Below are 15,917 nucleotides of genomic sequence, written 5' to 3' on the forward strand. Positions count from 1 at the left end.
TCCATATACATGTAAATATTTAAAGATACCATATTTATATACTGTTCCTATCTCTTGTTATATTCATAGATCTATTTGAGATATATATATAAAAATTATTTTAGCCTTCTAAATATAATTTCTGGTAAGACAAACAGCATGGCTTCTGATCCTTTTTTATAAATACACAATAGGGTTTGTTTCCCATTTTTCTTACACATTTATACTTGCTGAATATTTAATATATGATTTTAATTTACTATAAAAGTTGATACTTAAAGTTTGATTTTGATTTATCAGTTCATTAAACCTTTTTTTTAACTCCATGCACATTTATTCCCCTGAAGAAGGGAACTCCTCCCTAGTTTTCTAAGGTGTAAGTCTTCATGTAACAAATATTCTTAATAACCAGAGAGATGTATTGCACAGCACTGTCAGCATTACTAATGCCTTGTGCAGCATAGTTCTAACTGCTGTTTTGAAGGATTTTGTGACACAGAGGTTTGAGTATCTGCTAGGTTTATGACATTTGTGTTTTGCCCTTTGAACACTACCTAAATTCACGATGCGATCTTTCCTCCAAAGGCATTTAAAACCTGTTAATTCAGTCACTATCAATCAGCATTATGTGTTTTTCCAGCTAAAGATTCCACATACTTTTGAGTAACCGTTCCGGATGTGCACTATGTGGCTCTGACGGATGCTATTGCTTCGGAGCCCGTGGAAAAAGGCGCACCGGCAGCCAGCCACCCGCACTGCCTGCAGCCTGTGCTCAGGCAATGGGAAAGCAGCGTGGAGCTTAAATTATGATCTCTAAGAGAGTAACAGTCGGGTGACCCACTAGCATTGTTTGGTTTGCTCTTTGCATGGACTCGTACTTGATCATTGGGGATTTTTTGAATGCAGGAAATGCATTCAAAATTTGAAATCCACATGTAGATCTGAACTTTAAAAACCGCATCATCCTCCTTCATCTTCCCTTTGAAGCTTACAAAAGCCATGTTTCAACTGAGGTTTTTCTTTGTCACTGATGCTTTATATGATTTTCAGGATCTTTTGTCTATGACAATGCTATGCATAACTTCATTTAGTATAATAAACACCAAGTTGTTTTGCAACACCTTTTGGTATTTATTTCTTTTAAGAAGGAAAATGGCAGAGTGGGATCCACAGTGTTGAAGGAAAAATGGTTTAGAGGGACATTAAGATCAGGAAACCAGCCTTGCATTATTAGCTCATTATTCACAATGTTAGGGTAGTGCTAAACAAACTGATACAGTTGCTGGTGAATTCAGGCTTGAGATTTTTATTTCTCAAATTACTTTACTGGAGTTGCACATGCAGCAGAAAACATCTCATTGCATGGCTGGCCATGAAAGCCCAAGAAACACTTTTAACTAACATAATCCCAGTTCCACACTATCTTACTTTTTAGGGACTTCCTGAGTGACATACAGAACACTGTGGTGATGTGACTGTCACAGGAGGATGCTGTGGAAGGTCTCTTGTTCTCAACTGCTCTGTGCTGTTTGTTGCTTTCATATGACACCTCAGGCCCTTTCACCTGAATAGCATCAACTCCTTTGCAACCTGATTGTTGGGTACCTGGTTTGGTTTTCCCTCGATACACAGAATTTTAAGTGCTATTTTATTGTCCAGCTGGTCACAGTAGTTATCTGTGTATCCACTACACATTGTCTTTTCATTACCCTCAAATAATACTCATTTCCAATCTTTGTCACTTGCCATTCATCTTCCTGTTAACTCATTCACCAATTCTGAATAGCAGAAGCCTCTCTCTTGCACTTCATCTGCAGCACCACCACAGCTAACCAGAGAAGAGCAGGGGGAGGAAAGCCAAGCACCAAGAAGGGAGTTCTTGCTTCAGGGCAGCATAATGCCAGGAACCACGATCCCATTGACTGTCTCTTCTTTAAAAGGCAAGTGTAGTGGCCAAGTGCCCGTACCAGAAGAAAGTCTTTGGCACCATTCAGGTGTTCGAGCCCTGACATCAAGTACTAACAGTTGCAGTTTTGCAGAAGACACTGGGAAATGTAAAGCCAGGTGACGCCACTTGCACTGTGAGGCCACTTACCTTGTTTATACTGACCTGCTTGTTACCTGTGTGTCAGTCCATCCCCCTGCACCTGCTCAGAATGCAAGGGCATGTCTCTGTTGAGAGCAGATAGTCAATACCAGCAGGTAAAATCCCAGGGATCAGATTTGATTTAGCAAAGCACAGAGAACCTGAAGAGCTCCTGAGTTCCCCCCGCCATTAACCAGGCTCTCAAATGCCTGTAATCTGAGATGTTCTCTCTAGCTGCAATATAAATTCTTTAACTACAAATGGGGTATAAAACAGAGACCTCAGTAACTCCCTGCCCTCCACTTCTGTTTCTTCCTCATTTTAGGCTAATGCGAAAGCCAAGGGCAAACAGCACCCTTAGAAACAGCTTTTGCAGGGGGTGCTGTACATGTACTAACCACATACTGAAAACCTAATACAGGGATATTTATTCCATTACCAGGATGAAAAGAGAAATGGCAAAAACCCTACAGTTAATGCAGCAGCCTTGTTCAGATTCCACCGGGCAGACAATCAGTCTGAAGTAACTCACACCGCAACTCACACTCAGTTTAAACCAGTATTTTTTGTATCACCAACAACAGTGAATGTTGTACTTGCATCAGAACACTCAGCATCAGTAAGGAAATAAATATTCCACATTAGTTTGGTATATGCAAAACCATCCAATTGCAAACTAAATCCTTCATTTTATTGTTATTACCGAGGTACAGAATATGTTCCCGAAGCCGAGAGCAACTGAGACATTGCCAAGTCTAACACATCCCGATGCTGACCTTGTACGCCAACAACTCTCCATGTGGAGGCCACTTCCTGATCAGAACATTCAGTTTTACAACCATTAAAAGCAAAGCTGAGGAGTGGGGCTGAACCCCCAGTCCCAAGCTGGAAAGCTGATCCTGTAACTCGGTGTGTTGCAGTGAGTTAGGACCGCTTTGTGTTCTACACAGCACTAAAAAAAAGGTGATGGTAACGCATTTTAGATGTGAGTCACTTGACAACATACACTTTATTCTGATACAAAATGGAAATATTTTTAACAAATTTCAATCCATTATGGATTATACTGAAATTTTAAAATTTCCATACTATTTTCAAACTTGTTTAAGCACAAGTTCTAAGATCTCAGCACACTGGCACCGTTGTTCTTCAAGTCTTTGCCAGTTATTTAACATATTATTCTGTTTCCAATCTTGCAATATTATCTTCTACATGAAGGCCATTTTTCTTCTACGGAGATACTTGGATTACTTTAGTTCAGGAAAAAGCTAATCTTAGACAGAGATGTCAACCTGTAGCACCCACAGCAGAAAAAGAACCATCCATCAGATACCTGAATTTCAGAGAGACTCAAGATCTTTCATGCTCCACAGTTTAAGATATAAACACCCATCAGAGACCACAGACCGATACATAAGTGAATATTCCACTGCGGTGCAGTCTATGAAAACACACTGATGTCTTGAACACAGGAACCAAAGACAGCAAGTCAGTACATCACACAACCAATGCTTGAAAGACATTAGCGTTCCCCTTCCCACCTTAAATATTTAAATGATATCAAAGTTAAGATGCTGTGTTTAATTTCAGGGTTCTATAATAACAAAACACTTATCACATCTGCATCAACCTGGGCCCCTTTTGGGGAAATACATCTTCACTTCTTGGAAGTACTGTTTGCTTTTAGATTAAGACACAGGTTTAGGCAGCAAATAAACTTCTGTAGAAATGCAGCATAGGGACCAAAGCTTTGTTGACTTTACATCTTTACATCTCTATTTACAGCTATTTTCAATAGCAGCCACTGTAGAAAAACCTACCCACAAACCAGAATTCTTAACTCTTGGAAGCACCTCCTGAGCAAAGATACACATGTTTACCTTTGAAAAGGTTTATTTCTGATCAAATTGGGGTATGAATAATTGAAATTAAGCAAATTAGTCTAACGGGAGTGTTATAAATCAAAGGGTGAAAACAATTCTGCCAGTGACAATCTAGTTCTACATGTGGTGCAAAACCCATCCTCCAGAGCACAGAACGAGTCTGCAGCAACGTAGACGCCTTTCATGCTAAGGCTGAGCTATGCTCTACACACAGGCCTACTAATGGGATGCAGAGCAGAGTTTTTGTTAAAACATTTTCAATATCCTACTCTTAAAAAATTGTAACACTTCCCCACTCCCACAAGAACAAAAGCCTTCGCCCTCTGCAGAGACACACTACTGCTCTTCCCCACTACTTAACTGCTACGTACAGGTGAGCTCATGAGGAAACCCTGCCTAGCAGAGGAAAAGCAAAGGTTTTCCACCTCTAGGTCTAAGAAAGCAAGCTGTCACCTCAGCAGCTCACTGCCTGGCATGCTGCACTAAGGAGACTGTGACCTTACTGCACCGGATTCAAATTCTGGCTCAACCTGGGCTAAGCAAAAATGCTTGTCAACATTTGTCAAAACCACAGTCATTGTGAGCTCTCCCTTAAGTAGCTCCTGCTTACCTGAAAATCTCAACATCATCACTGTAAGTTACTTTCAACTTAACTTTAATTCTAAGTTACAATGTCAAGAGTCTGCTTTCTGATGTTTACAGACAGCAGGCAACAAGTTTAATACTTGAATCAGTCTGTGAACATGACCAAGCTCCAGGTTAAACTGAAATGCAAGGGTTCTGTTTGACTTTATTTTCTAAGTAACTGAAGCATAACCACTGCTGAAATAGAAACTGACTTCACAAAACTAATGCAGACTCAAAAACTTATTGCCAAGTTTAAATAGGTACTAGGCTACTCTAAATATAAAAGGAGCTAAAAATACTCCAGGCCTGTAACAATCAAAGATGCAGAAAAGGAAATACATGTTCCAAGAGTTAAGAACCGATCTGCATTAAAGCAGCTTGATGAAAGATTCCTTTAATGCCATTCATTGCGTAACATAGTTGTGCTTCCAGCTGGGCTTCACATGACAGCATCAGCCTCCACTAAAGCCCCCTGCCTGGAAGCACTGAACATCTGTTTACATTTGATTTGTACAAATGTAAACCCACCTTGTAGAGCCAAGACGTGTTTACTAGGAGGGAACTTGCTGCCCTGAGCAGCACAAAGTGCCTTTATAGAGTTCCCATGAGACCTGCCATGGGCCACTTCTCTTCTTCCCTGGCTGCGTCTCTGCAGGGCACCTCTTTCCATTACAGGGCAAACAGCTTCTCCCCTCTCCCGCCCTCCTCCCCCAAGCACCCCAGTAACTTTTCAGAGCACACAGTTCACAGCATTTCTCATTTCTCTCTCGTTGATCTCAGACACACACCAGCTTTGTACCTGCCAGAACAGAAGATTCTTGAATAGCAATGATGCCAGCAAGCAACCCTCACCCAGAACAGGGAGTGCTGGATGACGGATGCTGGAGTACTTGCTCCTTAGTACTTGAGGCTTTCCTTGAGGCTGGCAAAGGAAAGCCTAGAAGGAAGTAAGGGTTAAACAAGTGTTTTACTATACACTACAATTCTTACCCAGTCAGAAACCTTCAACTGAAGAGGATGTGCAAGACATTCCCCATTTTGTCAAGCAGCAGCTTCTCATTCAACCTGAAAATTAAAGAAATTACTCTTACCTTGTTTAAAAAACCCCCGCTACTCTTTATAATTCATGAAAAATTTTAAAGGCAAACCTTACCTATGCTCATTGCCCTTCCTTTCAGGTCTAAATGCTAGACCTATTGATTTTGAGTCAACTCAAGTAGCTATCACTCAAGGAGGTTCCAAAGGGTGAAGAACTCTTGCTAGACTTTCTTCGATATTTCAGCTGTGATAAGCAGATTTAACTAGCCTTTGGGAAGCTGCTCACTATCAGCACAGTATCTTATGCCTTCACTTTTCTGGAAGTTGAAGCTGTTGCTCCTGCTGCCTCGTCATTCTTTAATTATGCTGACTTCTCCATACTCAATAGGCTGCTGAAGTCCTGTCTTAAGAGTCTCCTTAGCAAGTATGGGTCAGAGGAGTACATCCTAGGTTCTTTCAAGCTGGTTAATCACTGTCCTCACGGCTTACACTTTTCCACGTTACAGACAACATCTAAGCTACCCCACCCGCCTACAAAGCCATCACTTACATCATCTCTTAAAAGGTTGCATACAGATCTTGTTCATAAAGTTTATTATGACACTATTTTTCAAAGTTAACATTGTTGTCACAGTACAGCTACAAGAGGCCCTGTTAAAAAGAACACTGTCAATACATTCTAAAAAATTTAGAAATACCAGATCAATTGTCAGAAGGGACATCAACCCCATCTTTGTTGTCCCTGCAACCAGGTGCAGGCCCCAGGTACAAGTCTACACATCTTCTAAGCGTAGTAATGTACAAAGCAAGTCCGTAGTTAGGTGGCTCACTCCCTAGTGAGTTGCATTTTAGTTTCCAATGTTTTCAAACTCCAAATGGGTTGTTTAAAAGATGCCTTTATTGAAATACAGCCTCCCCCCCTCCCCAAGCCCAAATTAGTATGTACAACAACAGAAGCGTTTACTAAATCACCAATTCTTGCTTTAGCTTTAGAGATATTTTAAAACTCCACAGAAAAGAATAAGCAGACTTTTGAAATCCAGTTTGGAGGCTACCATCTTGACACCAGTTCCTTGTTTTAACGTACTGCAGTCTAAATACACTCCAATAACAGTGTTTAAATAACATTGTTTAATTTTTTTTCAAACAACACACTCATTATTCTACTACTTCTTAAAATTATAATTCATTATTAATGACTGATGATGCCTCAAGCCATTTCATACATCTTTGCAGATTCATTCCTACACTGGAATTGCATTTACCTTATACTGCACATTGACCCAGCAGTGAGACAGGTGTAATTCCATTACCACATTGCCAAGTGTCTGAGCATTTCTTCTATTGACTGGGTCCCTACTCTTCTGAATCTGAATGGACAGAAAGCACTGTCCTGGCAATGGTGGAGAGAATTGGCATCAGATGAGAAAAGGACAGGCTGCAGTGCCTTAATTTGGAGGTCAGAAGTGAGAATGAGGTACAATTTCTAGCCACATGTGCTGATAAGATTTGCTACTCCAGTGCAATAAAAAAAAATAATATTGAGTTGTCACACACTATCGTTCTACCTGTGGGTACTCCAGACTGTACCATTCTACATTGTGGCAAGTGTTTCTAGTCAGTAAATTACAACTAGATCGTGTTCTTTTTTATCTTCGAGCTCTCAGCTGAGTGCAGACAGATTCGCAAGGGCAAAGGTTTGAAAACTATACTACTCAGAGCCCGTGGTGAAAGGGCTTTTGGAACGCATTACCTGGGACTGCCAGTGATTACACCTGTGCTACCCTTGGCTCCCAGTCAGAAGAATGTGTCCAGAAAATTGCCTAGGGTGCATGCAAGAAAGTATATAGCCATTAAGTTATTGAGGAACACACCTATTACTCTCACTATGACACCTCATTTCATCGCAACAGCGCAGTCTGGTGTGAGGGAGAGGGAACCAGGGACAAAGGGGATGAAAATTCCAAACCACCCTCCCCAAAGTATAGTTTTATTGAAACAGAATCATTGTATATCCCAAGGAAACAGGCACTTGATTCCCCCCACCTTAACTTCTCGGGAATTACAATAAATATAAAGGTAAAAAGCAAGTTTCTTTTTCTCTTCACCCAAGACTTAAGCAACTGCAGTTATCCCTTGTACATCTCAAATGAGACGGGAGACAGCTTTAATGTGTCTAAAGTTGGTCTTGTTAAAATATTTATCATGCCTTATTTTCTTGAAGCGCTAGTACTAATACAGAACTACAAATTAAAAAAATATGCACAAACCAAAAAGTAATTTGAATTTTTCATTAAGGTAAAGCTTAGTTCTATAATTCACAAACACTAATTTGAGTAACTCAATCCTAGTTATACATCTAAACAAACTATAATGCAACATACAGATGTTCTCCCTCTGTATGCCTATGTAACTCATGTCATTGACAGTTACATATATACACTGAGACTAGACCCCTTAAGACTGCAAATCAATAGGTGTTTCTATTGTTAACTTTAAATTAATACAAAATAGTAATTGAGAAATGCATTAATCCTCTCTATTAACTAACAAGGAAACACCCTAAACTACATTTTATTTCTGTTATAGAGTTCTCTGTACTAAATGTGGAAAAACTGAACTACACAAATATTGAAAAGTTAAAAATTCCTTAATTTGTTTATTCCTGGTACCACTACCACAATTTACAGGGCAATATACCTGATGTAATGGGAAAATAAAAAGAAAAAAGAAAGACAAAGCTACAACAGATAAAGACCTCAGGAATGTACATCTAATCGACACTACATTGCATTAATCAATAGCTGCACTTTTTGCAAACTGTGGCTATGACAGTCCTGAACAAGAAGGGTTTCCTGTTTAAGCTGCAGTAACTTTTCTGACTATGGATCATCGCTCCTTCTGTGGCAGATTTTACAGTTCCTCTAATGCATTTGGGACGACTGTCTCAAAGTAACCTGCAGCTTTCCTGACAACTCCTCGCTCTCTCTCCTGCTAAGAACTGTAGCCTGTTGAATACAGGATAAGAAAATTATTACTCTCAGTGAACAGTTGTACATGATTAATCATCATTAGAAATATGCATTACACCTACCCTTTTTCTGGTAGCATTTTTAGAATCTTCTACCACCATAGCCCCCACTTCCACTTCCAGATCCATAACCACCTACAAAAAACAGGGTGTATGCTGAAGTACAAGAAAAGCATGAAATTTTAACTAGAAAAAATATTGTCTGTATAAAATCATATTTACCACCATAGGGACTGCCTGAACTTCTGCCACCAAAGCTGCCACCACCTTTCATAGGACCATAGTTTGACTGTTGCTGTCCACTGTAATTGCCAAAATCATTGTAGTTTCCACTTCCACCATAATTACCTGAAACAAATACAGATTTATAAAGTCATTTCTGTTCAACACTTAGGATGTGAAGCTTGCCAAATTATGACACCCGATGTTAATTCTAATAATTTAAACCCATATAAAATAGAATTTAAGCATTCTAAGACATGCCTGAAAAACAGAGACGTTTATTTAAAACCGGCATCTTACCACCACCGAAATTTCCTCCTTCATTGTAGCCATCATAACCTCCTCCTCCACCTCCATATCCACCACCTGGGTTTCCATATCCCGGTCCTCCACCACCACCATAACCTCCTCTGCTGCCATAGCCAGGACCCCCTCCATAGTTGCCCCCTTTGAATAAAAGAAGAATCAAATTGAACACACCAAAGCTAAATTGGTGAGGAAACGTCCATTTGAAAACAAAACAAAAACCAAAAACAGAGTAAAAGACTGTCTCCTCCCAATGTTTTCCCTGTATTATACTCATTGCAGTTTTATCACCTATCTAAACTATTTAATCAAAACAAAAAAAACCCATTCATTTATGCATATCCTTGAAGAATGATACTCAGAAGTTCACTCTGGCTCACAGAAAACACAGACATGCTGCTACCCCACTCCCCCCCACTATGTGCAGTAAGTGCCTCTTCACACAAATAGCTTTGTCAGTACTGTGTATCATCCTCTTTATTCCTCTGAACTAAAGCATCTCAAGTAGGCAAGATCCTTGGAAGAATTCTTATTCACAGTTTTTATCTAGACCTACAGCTTTATTTACATGTGTCAAAGCTACTGAAAATTCTTTTTTTCTAATCACATAAAGTATCTGAAATCAGACTTTGTATTCCAGAAGCTGACCTGGTCTCTTACATTTTGATGGAGTAATCCCAAACTGGGAAACATTTCCAAAGAACTCAATGTAACTACATATATCTGCTTACAGAATCAGGACATAAGTAATCCCATGCTACTTCCCCAATTTGTGTCCCCTCCCAAAAAAACCCCACTACTTCCACAGCCATTTGGTAATTTCCACAGTTCTCTTCGGATATATTTTGGATACTCATCCAAACTTCATCATGAAAAAGACACTACTGAGCCATGAAGAGTCTTACAGTTGATTGAAAAGATCTCTCCTACTACAGTGGGTCACTGCTTTATTCAGTTTTAGTCATCTCAACTGACATCAGAATCTTCATTTAGTTCTCAATAATCATGAACAGCTGCTGCATGAACTTGTGACATGAGGTTATTTAGAAGGTATATATAGAGGGTTGGTTTTTTTTCTACCCATAATTTTGTGGAAAAAACTAAAATCCTTTAACTCTTCACAGCTCTACAATGTAGAAAACATTATTACCAAAGCAGGCTTTGTTTTCAAAGTGAAGACAAGACTTACAGCTAGCTATAAAATTTGGGAGGGAAGGGGGAGTGAACAATACACTTACCATCACCAAATCCATTGTATCCGTCACCACCCCCAAAGCTTCCTCTGCTCCCACCACCGCCACCACCACCCCCATAGCCTCCTGGAACACAAAACAGATGAGAATGTTTTCCTGAACACACATCCAGTGTTTAAGCCAACTGACACAAGAAATGGGGGGGGGGGGGGGGGGATTCTGTGGAAGTGTTCCAATTATTTACCTCTGCCACCAAAGTTTCCTCCTCTGCCAAAGTTCCCTCCACCGCCTCCAAAGTTTCCACGACCCATGAAGTTGCCTGAGCCACCTCCACGACCTACAAAATATTTTACTTCAATTACATTAATTGAAAACCAGTTCCATACCATACCAATGTACTACTCCAAACTCACCTCTCTGAGAGCTAGCAGTCTGCATCTCTTGTTTTGAGAGTGCTTTTTTCACTTCACAGTTATGTCCATTTATAGTATGGTATTTCTGAACTAGAGAAAATGTAAAGTAGGACAAAGTTAGAAAATCAAATCACTGAAAGCAATATGCTGTAAAACTCTCATAGAAAGGCACATTCACACTTTTAAAAGGAACATTAAATCTATCCCATCTCTTACAATAGTAAAACCATTGATTATGCCAACAGCTTACGTTCCACACACCACTGTTCTGAAACCCAGTGTTACAGTTTTATGCCGTAAGTCATTTCTCACTGAAGAGCTACATACCAACAATTTTATCAACTGTATCATGATCATCAAAAGTTACAAAAGCGAAGCCTCTCTTCTTTCCGCTTTGCCTGTCTTCCATGACTTCTATGGTTTCAATCTTGCCGTACTTTTCAAAGTACTCCCTTAAATTATACTCTTCTGTGTCTTCTTTAATTCCACCAACAAATATTTTCTTTACTGTGAGATGTGCCCCAGGCTTTACGGAATCCTACAACACCAAAAATTCCATTCAGTGTTTTAAATTATTAGGAAAAGACAGGAAATGAGGTTAACTTACACACTTAACTTACCTCCCTTGAAACAGCTCTCTTTGGTTCAACCACGCGTCCATCAACCTTATGTGGTCGAGCGCTCATGGCAGCATCCACCTCCTCCACACAAGAGTAAGTCACAAAGCCGAAGCCTCTGGAGCGTTTTGTTTGGGGGTCTCTCATCACCTGCAAAAAACATAAGGGGTACTCTGCATTTCTGTGCTAGATTAAGCACCTCTATCCTTTCAAAAGCACAAACTAGTATTTGACACTTTACCACACAGTCCGTGAGTGTGCCCCATTTTTCAAAGTGCTCTCTCAAGCTATCATCTGTTGTTTCAAAGCTCAGACCTCCAATGAACAGCTTTCTCAACTGCTCTGGCTCCTTTGGCTCATGGCCCTACAAAATCAAAAATCAGAAACGTATTTTGACTACAAACCAGAGTTAAAATTTCACAGAATTACAAAAAAAATTATCCGTGCACATTATAACTACAAATAGGTGGAGTACATTTACATAAAAACAATGACTTCTAATGGGTTTAGACAGCAGCATAATAAACACAATGAGGTGTGATTTTAATTAAAACACTAACTAAGTGCTCAAATGCAAACATCAGTAAAGAGATTTCCATATATTAAATAATTTGGTCTCTCCCCACTGCCCCAGAAGTATGTTCATTCTATGCCTATCTTATGTTCGAGTTGCATATTGCTCTGTAGGGATTAGCAATGAAGCACTACTAGATAAAGGGAGGTTCTAACACCTTATGAAGCATAATCATGAGGAACTATAAAAAAATTTAAGAACACTGTGTACAAGAAAAAAAGGGTTATCTTCCAAGCGGAGTGTCCAGTCCTATGGGATATCCATTGTGAAAGGTTATGCATTATGAAGAAGTTTATCAATTCTTAATTACTTAAAATTGTAAATTTTCTAGTCTGATAATTCTGTAAGTTGTATGGACGCAAGCAAGAAAGCATAAGTACATGTGTAGTTTTCAGTGTTACGGGAAATACCTCTCAAATGTGACTCAACATGGACTTATGTCTTAGAGACAAATAATGTTTTGAGTAATGACCAGCAGTGGGTACAACTACTGGAATAAGACTGGTACCTTAACAGGCATCATAAACCAAACAAGTATAACTGAATCTCTCTATAATATCACCTATATATGACCAGCCACTTTGTAAAATGTGCTATTTTCAGAGCCCAGTTTTATATAACATAATTAAAGTGGGCTTACAAGTGCGTTGGTGTTTCTGCTGTTTCAGTGTTGCATGGGGTTTTTTCTTAGTTAGGCCAGGAATATAATCGTACACTTAACTGGAGTTTATGAAAAATTATTTTATAACTTTCTCCCATCCCCAAGACAGAGAAGGCTTATGAAAAACCACCAGATTAAAATCTTATTTAGCAAGCTTGTACTTGTGTGTATGTAAAACACTCCACAACAAGGTGCTGGCCAGCTACACCTCTGGCTAGCTATGCTGCATATGACTTTAATTCTGCAGCATGAACGCATAATAAGTTTCACCATTTCTGCTGCAGTGGGTTAACCTAGTCCAGATGCATTAGCCTGAATGCTGAACTACATAAAAGTAGCCAGACTGATATGTGTAGATGTCTTGCTTCAAACCTGAAGGTGAAGTGCTTTAAGCTCTGCCACAGTTTAAATAAAGGGGGGTGGGTTGTCCTAGGGTTGGTCAGAAAAGTGTATATCCCTTTGAGTGCAACACAACCACCCTAAAGAGCAATGAATATTCTGAAGCAATATATGACAAAAGATAATTTCTGAATTATATACTGCTCTAAGAAACACTTGATTTATGATCCACTTGTAATATAGGAAACAATGACTTAAAATTATGAAAAGCTGGTGGGAAGTAACCCCTGCCCTTACTCCTGCTAAACTTCATGCAGAAGAGCACCAACATTCTCAGTAACTTTCTATTTAAGGCACTAACTTTGTAACTACAGGAACATTATATAAATAATTGACACTCAATGGTCCTGTGACTACAAAGTAAAGCTTCTTTTCTACTGAATTCCAAATGATCTGGACTACAGAAATATAATTAAAAAAATCTTTCTTCTAACTGTTAACTTAAAATCTTACAGGGTAACACATCTACTGTATAAAGAAACTGCTTTAGGTTCAGTGAAATACTGTTTTCTGTTGCTAATTGCATTGTTGTTTGGTTTTTTTTTAAATCTACTGACAGTACTTCATTTTTATCTGGGTTATATTAAAGCTGGGATTATTAAGTGTTTCAAATTCTCCTACGCATTAAAGGAAATCTATTATGTGAAACTGTAGAGTTTGAAGTCATCCAAAGCCAAAAGCCTTATGAGGCAAAACTGGACAGACTTTTTGCAGTTTTCTGGCACCCCTCGAGGCTATGGGGTTTTTAATTAGCAACTCGGACTGCTTTTGCCTTAAAAGAATGACCACAAAACTCTTCAGGTCACTCCTGAAAGGAAAAGTGATGTCTTTTTCTGCTTATTTTTATTACATGCACGTGAACTGCCATTTCATATGGGAGAAGAAACATTTGCTGTTACAGCTTCCTTATCGGAGAGAAATTAGCCCCAGAACACACCTATGTTATAGGAACTCTTCACAGACATAAAAGGCAACATTTTCTGAGAGCATTAATTGTTCTGTTGGGTTTTTTTTTTTCCCAGGCAGTTTTTCTCACTGGGGATAAGCATCTCTAGGATTTTCCAAGCGCTGTCCTCTATCACACACGACATCATTTCTCAGTCCTTCTGCTGAAGATGGTTGTAACAGCAGTCTCTCCTGGGCAGCAAACCTTGCACAACACATCTCTCCCTTTCTCCCTAGTGTAGCTAACACGTTACTTCAACAAGACCAGCAGGGTCACTCCTACTCAGCCGATACTGCGGGCCAGCACGCCATTTTGCAGTGCTCCTTCAGTCGGGGCGGGGGGGAAGTGAGTGAAAGAGGCGGGGTAGTGATAAGAATGCCCAGCTTGCCTGCAGCCAGCAAGAAGCTTTGTTTCTCCCCCTAAGCTGTATAAGGAGCTTCCCAAACGTATTAACGGGCTTTAAGGAGGCTGGGAACTTCCTTTCCAGCCGTGACTAGCGACTTCCTCGCTCAGGCCAAAGCCCTGCGCGGCACCGACCGCCTCCATTTTGTGACCGATCTTGTCTCCTCCACCCTCAATATGGAGCCGGAGGGCGGGGCTCGGGGGAGTGGGAAGGCGCAGCAGCGCCAGCCCCGCCGCCCACAGTGGCGCCATGGGAGTGTCCCGCTGCCGGGGCTGGGCAGGAGAAAATGGGGTGCCCCGAGTTCACCCATCCTCACCACCAAAATCCAGCTTGTGGCTCCTGCGTTCTACCTAAAGCCCCAAGCACTCAGCACAGTCTAACTGCGCCTCTCTCATAAGAGACGAAGAAAAAATGGCAGCTGTCCTCCCCCTCCCATGTAAAAATCCTAATCCTTGCACAAGTGACAACACTGCTGCAGGTACATACTGCCTTTATTCCAAGCCTGCTATAAACTTAACTTCCATATGGCCAGGGTTGTGAATAGCCAGCCTTTTAGAGCTGCAGTATTTTTCTCTCTCAGTGCACTATTTTCAGGTGGACCCTATGCATCATACCTCCGTGAACACCAGCAAGTGTCCACGAAATGCCTGGCACTACATCTACACTCATCTGCACATAGACCTGTAAGATGAGACTGCTCTGTTCCCAGGTAGCCCAATCCTAGACCTCTAAAGGGGAAAGACTACAGACAACTGGAGCCTCACCAACTTTCCCTGTAAAGCATTTTCGCTAGACACTTAATAGCTTTCAAGTACATTCCAGGGCAAGCTACTTTTCTAAACTACAAGAGCTCATCTAGTAGGCAGCTGAGCGACCCCAGTTACATTCTATCCAAAGCCCAAAGCAGTGAGACAGTTGCAACATTCCTTCCAGAAGGACTTTACACACCATACTTCAATACAAAATAACCAAATGCTACCAGATACATGCAACTCAGACAAAGTTTGTTCTTAATTCAAGTGCATAGGCCCTCCCTACAGTGCAGTAGTGTATCGTTCCCGAAAAAGTTGGTTTGAACTAGCTAAAACATTCAGGCAGCCTGGAAAAGTAATGTTAGAAAGCAAACAAGTCAAAAGGCACAATCAGAAAATGTCTCAGTTATAAACTATATAAGCATCTTAAATACCCTCTTTGCTGATCTTAATATTGAGTTTATTTTCTAAAGGGTATCAAGACTTTTTCCCCCCTCCCACTTCCACACCCTGCCCCACAGTAACTAGCTCCCATCCTCCCAGAAGAGCCCCAACATCTTCTCTATACTACGCACCTTATTCAGTCTACGGTATTTCTGCTAGAAGCAAAAGAAAACAGTTATTTTTACTTAGTACAGCCTCGCTTTCATGTGCAGTGACTATAAGGCAACCATTTTAATTAAAAAAAAAAAAAAAGAAAAGAAAAAAGATTAAAAAAAAAAGGAAAGAAAGAACCTGTCTTCATTCCCACTAAAAACAGGATTTTGAAGATAGGAAGGAATCAAGT

General features: G+C 40.2%; 1 protein-coding gene across 1 annotated transcript in view; it reads right to left on the reverse strand.

The window, feature by feature from the left end:
- Positions 1–7,783: 7,783 nt before the first annotated feature.
- The window catches only part of HNRNPA3 (heterogeneous nuclear ribonucleoprotein A3), an 8,523-nt gene continuing 389 nt past the window's right edge, over positions 7,784–15,917 (reverse strand). The window contains exons 2-12 of the mRNA XM_010018963.1: positions 15,706–15,729; positions 11,637–11,759; positions 11,399–11,545; positions 11,106–11,316; positions 10,779–10,868; positions 10,610–10,702; positions 10,411–10,491; positions 9,167–9,313; positions 8,867–8,992; positions 8,708–8,779; positions 7,784–8,621 (exon numbers count right to left, since the gene is read on the reverse strand). Of these exons, the coding sequence (XP_010017265.1) occupies positions 8,727–8,779; positions 8,867–8,992; positions 9,167–9,313; positions 10,411–10,491; positions 10,610–10,702; positions 10,779–10,868; positions 11,106–11,316; positions 11,399–11,545; positions 11,637–11,759; positions 15,706–15,729 (1,095 nt within the window). The 3' untranslated portion in view covers positions 7,784–8,621; positions 8,708–8,726. The remainder of the gene's footprint in view (positions 8,622–8,707; positions 8,780–8,866; positions 8,993–9,166; positions 9,314–10,410; positions 10,492–10,609; positions 10,703–10,778; positions 10,869–11,105; positions 11,317–11,398; positions 11,546–11,636; positions 11,760–15,705; positions 15,730–15,917) is intronic.

Source organism: Nestor notabilis, unplaced genomic scaffold, assembly GCF_000696875.1.
Source record: "Nestor notabilis isolate BGI_N333 unplaced genomic scaffold, ASM69687v1 scaffold7287, whole genome shotgun sequence".
NCBI lineage: Eukaryota > Metazoa > Chordata > Aves > Psittaciformes > Psittacidae > Nestor > Nestor notabilis.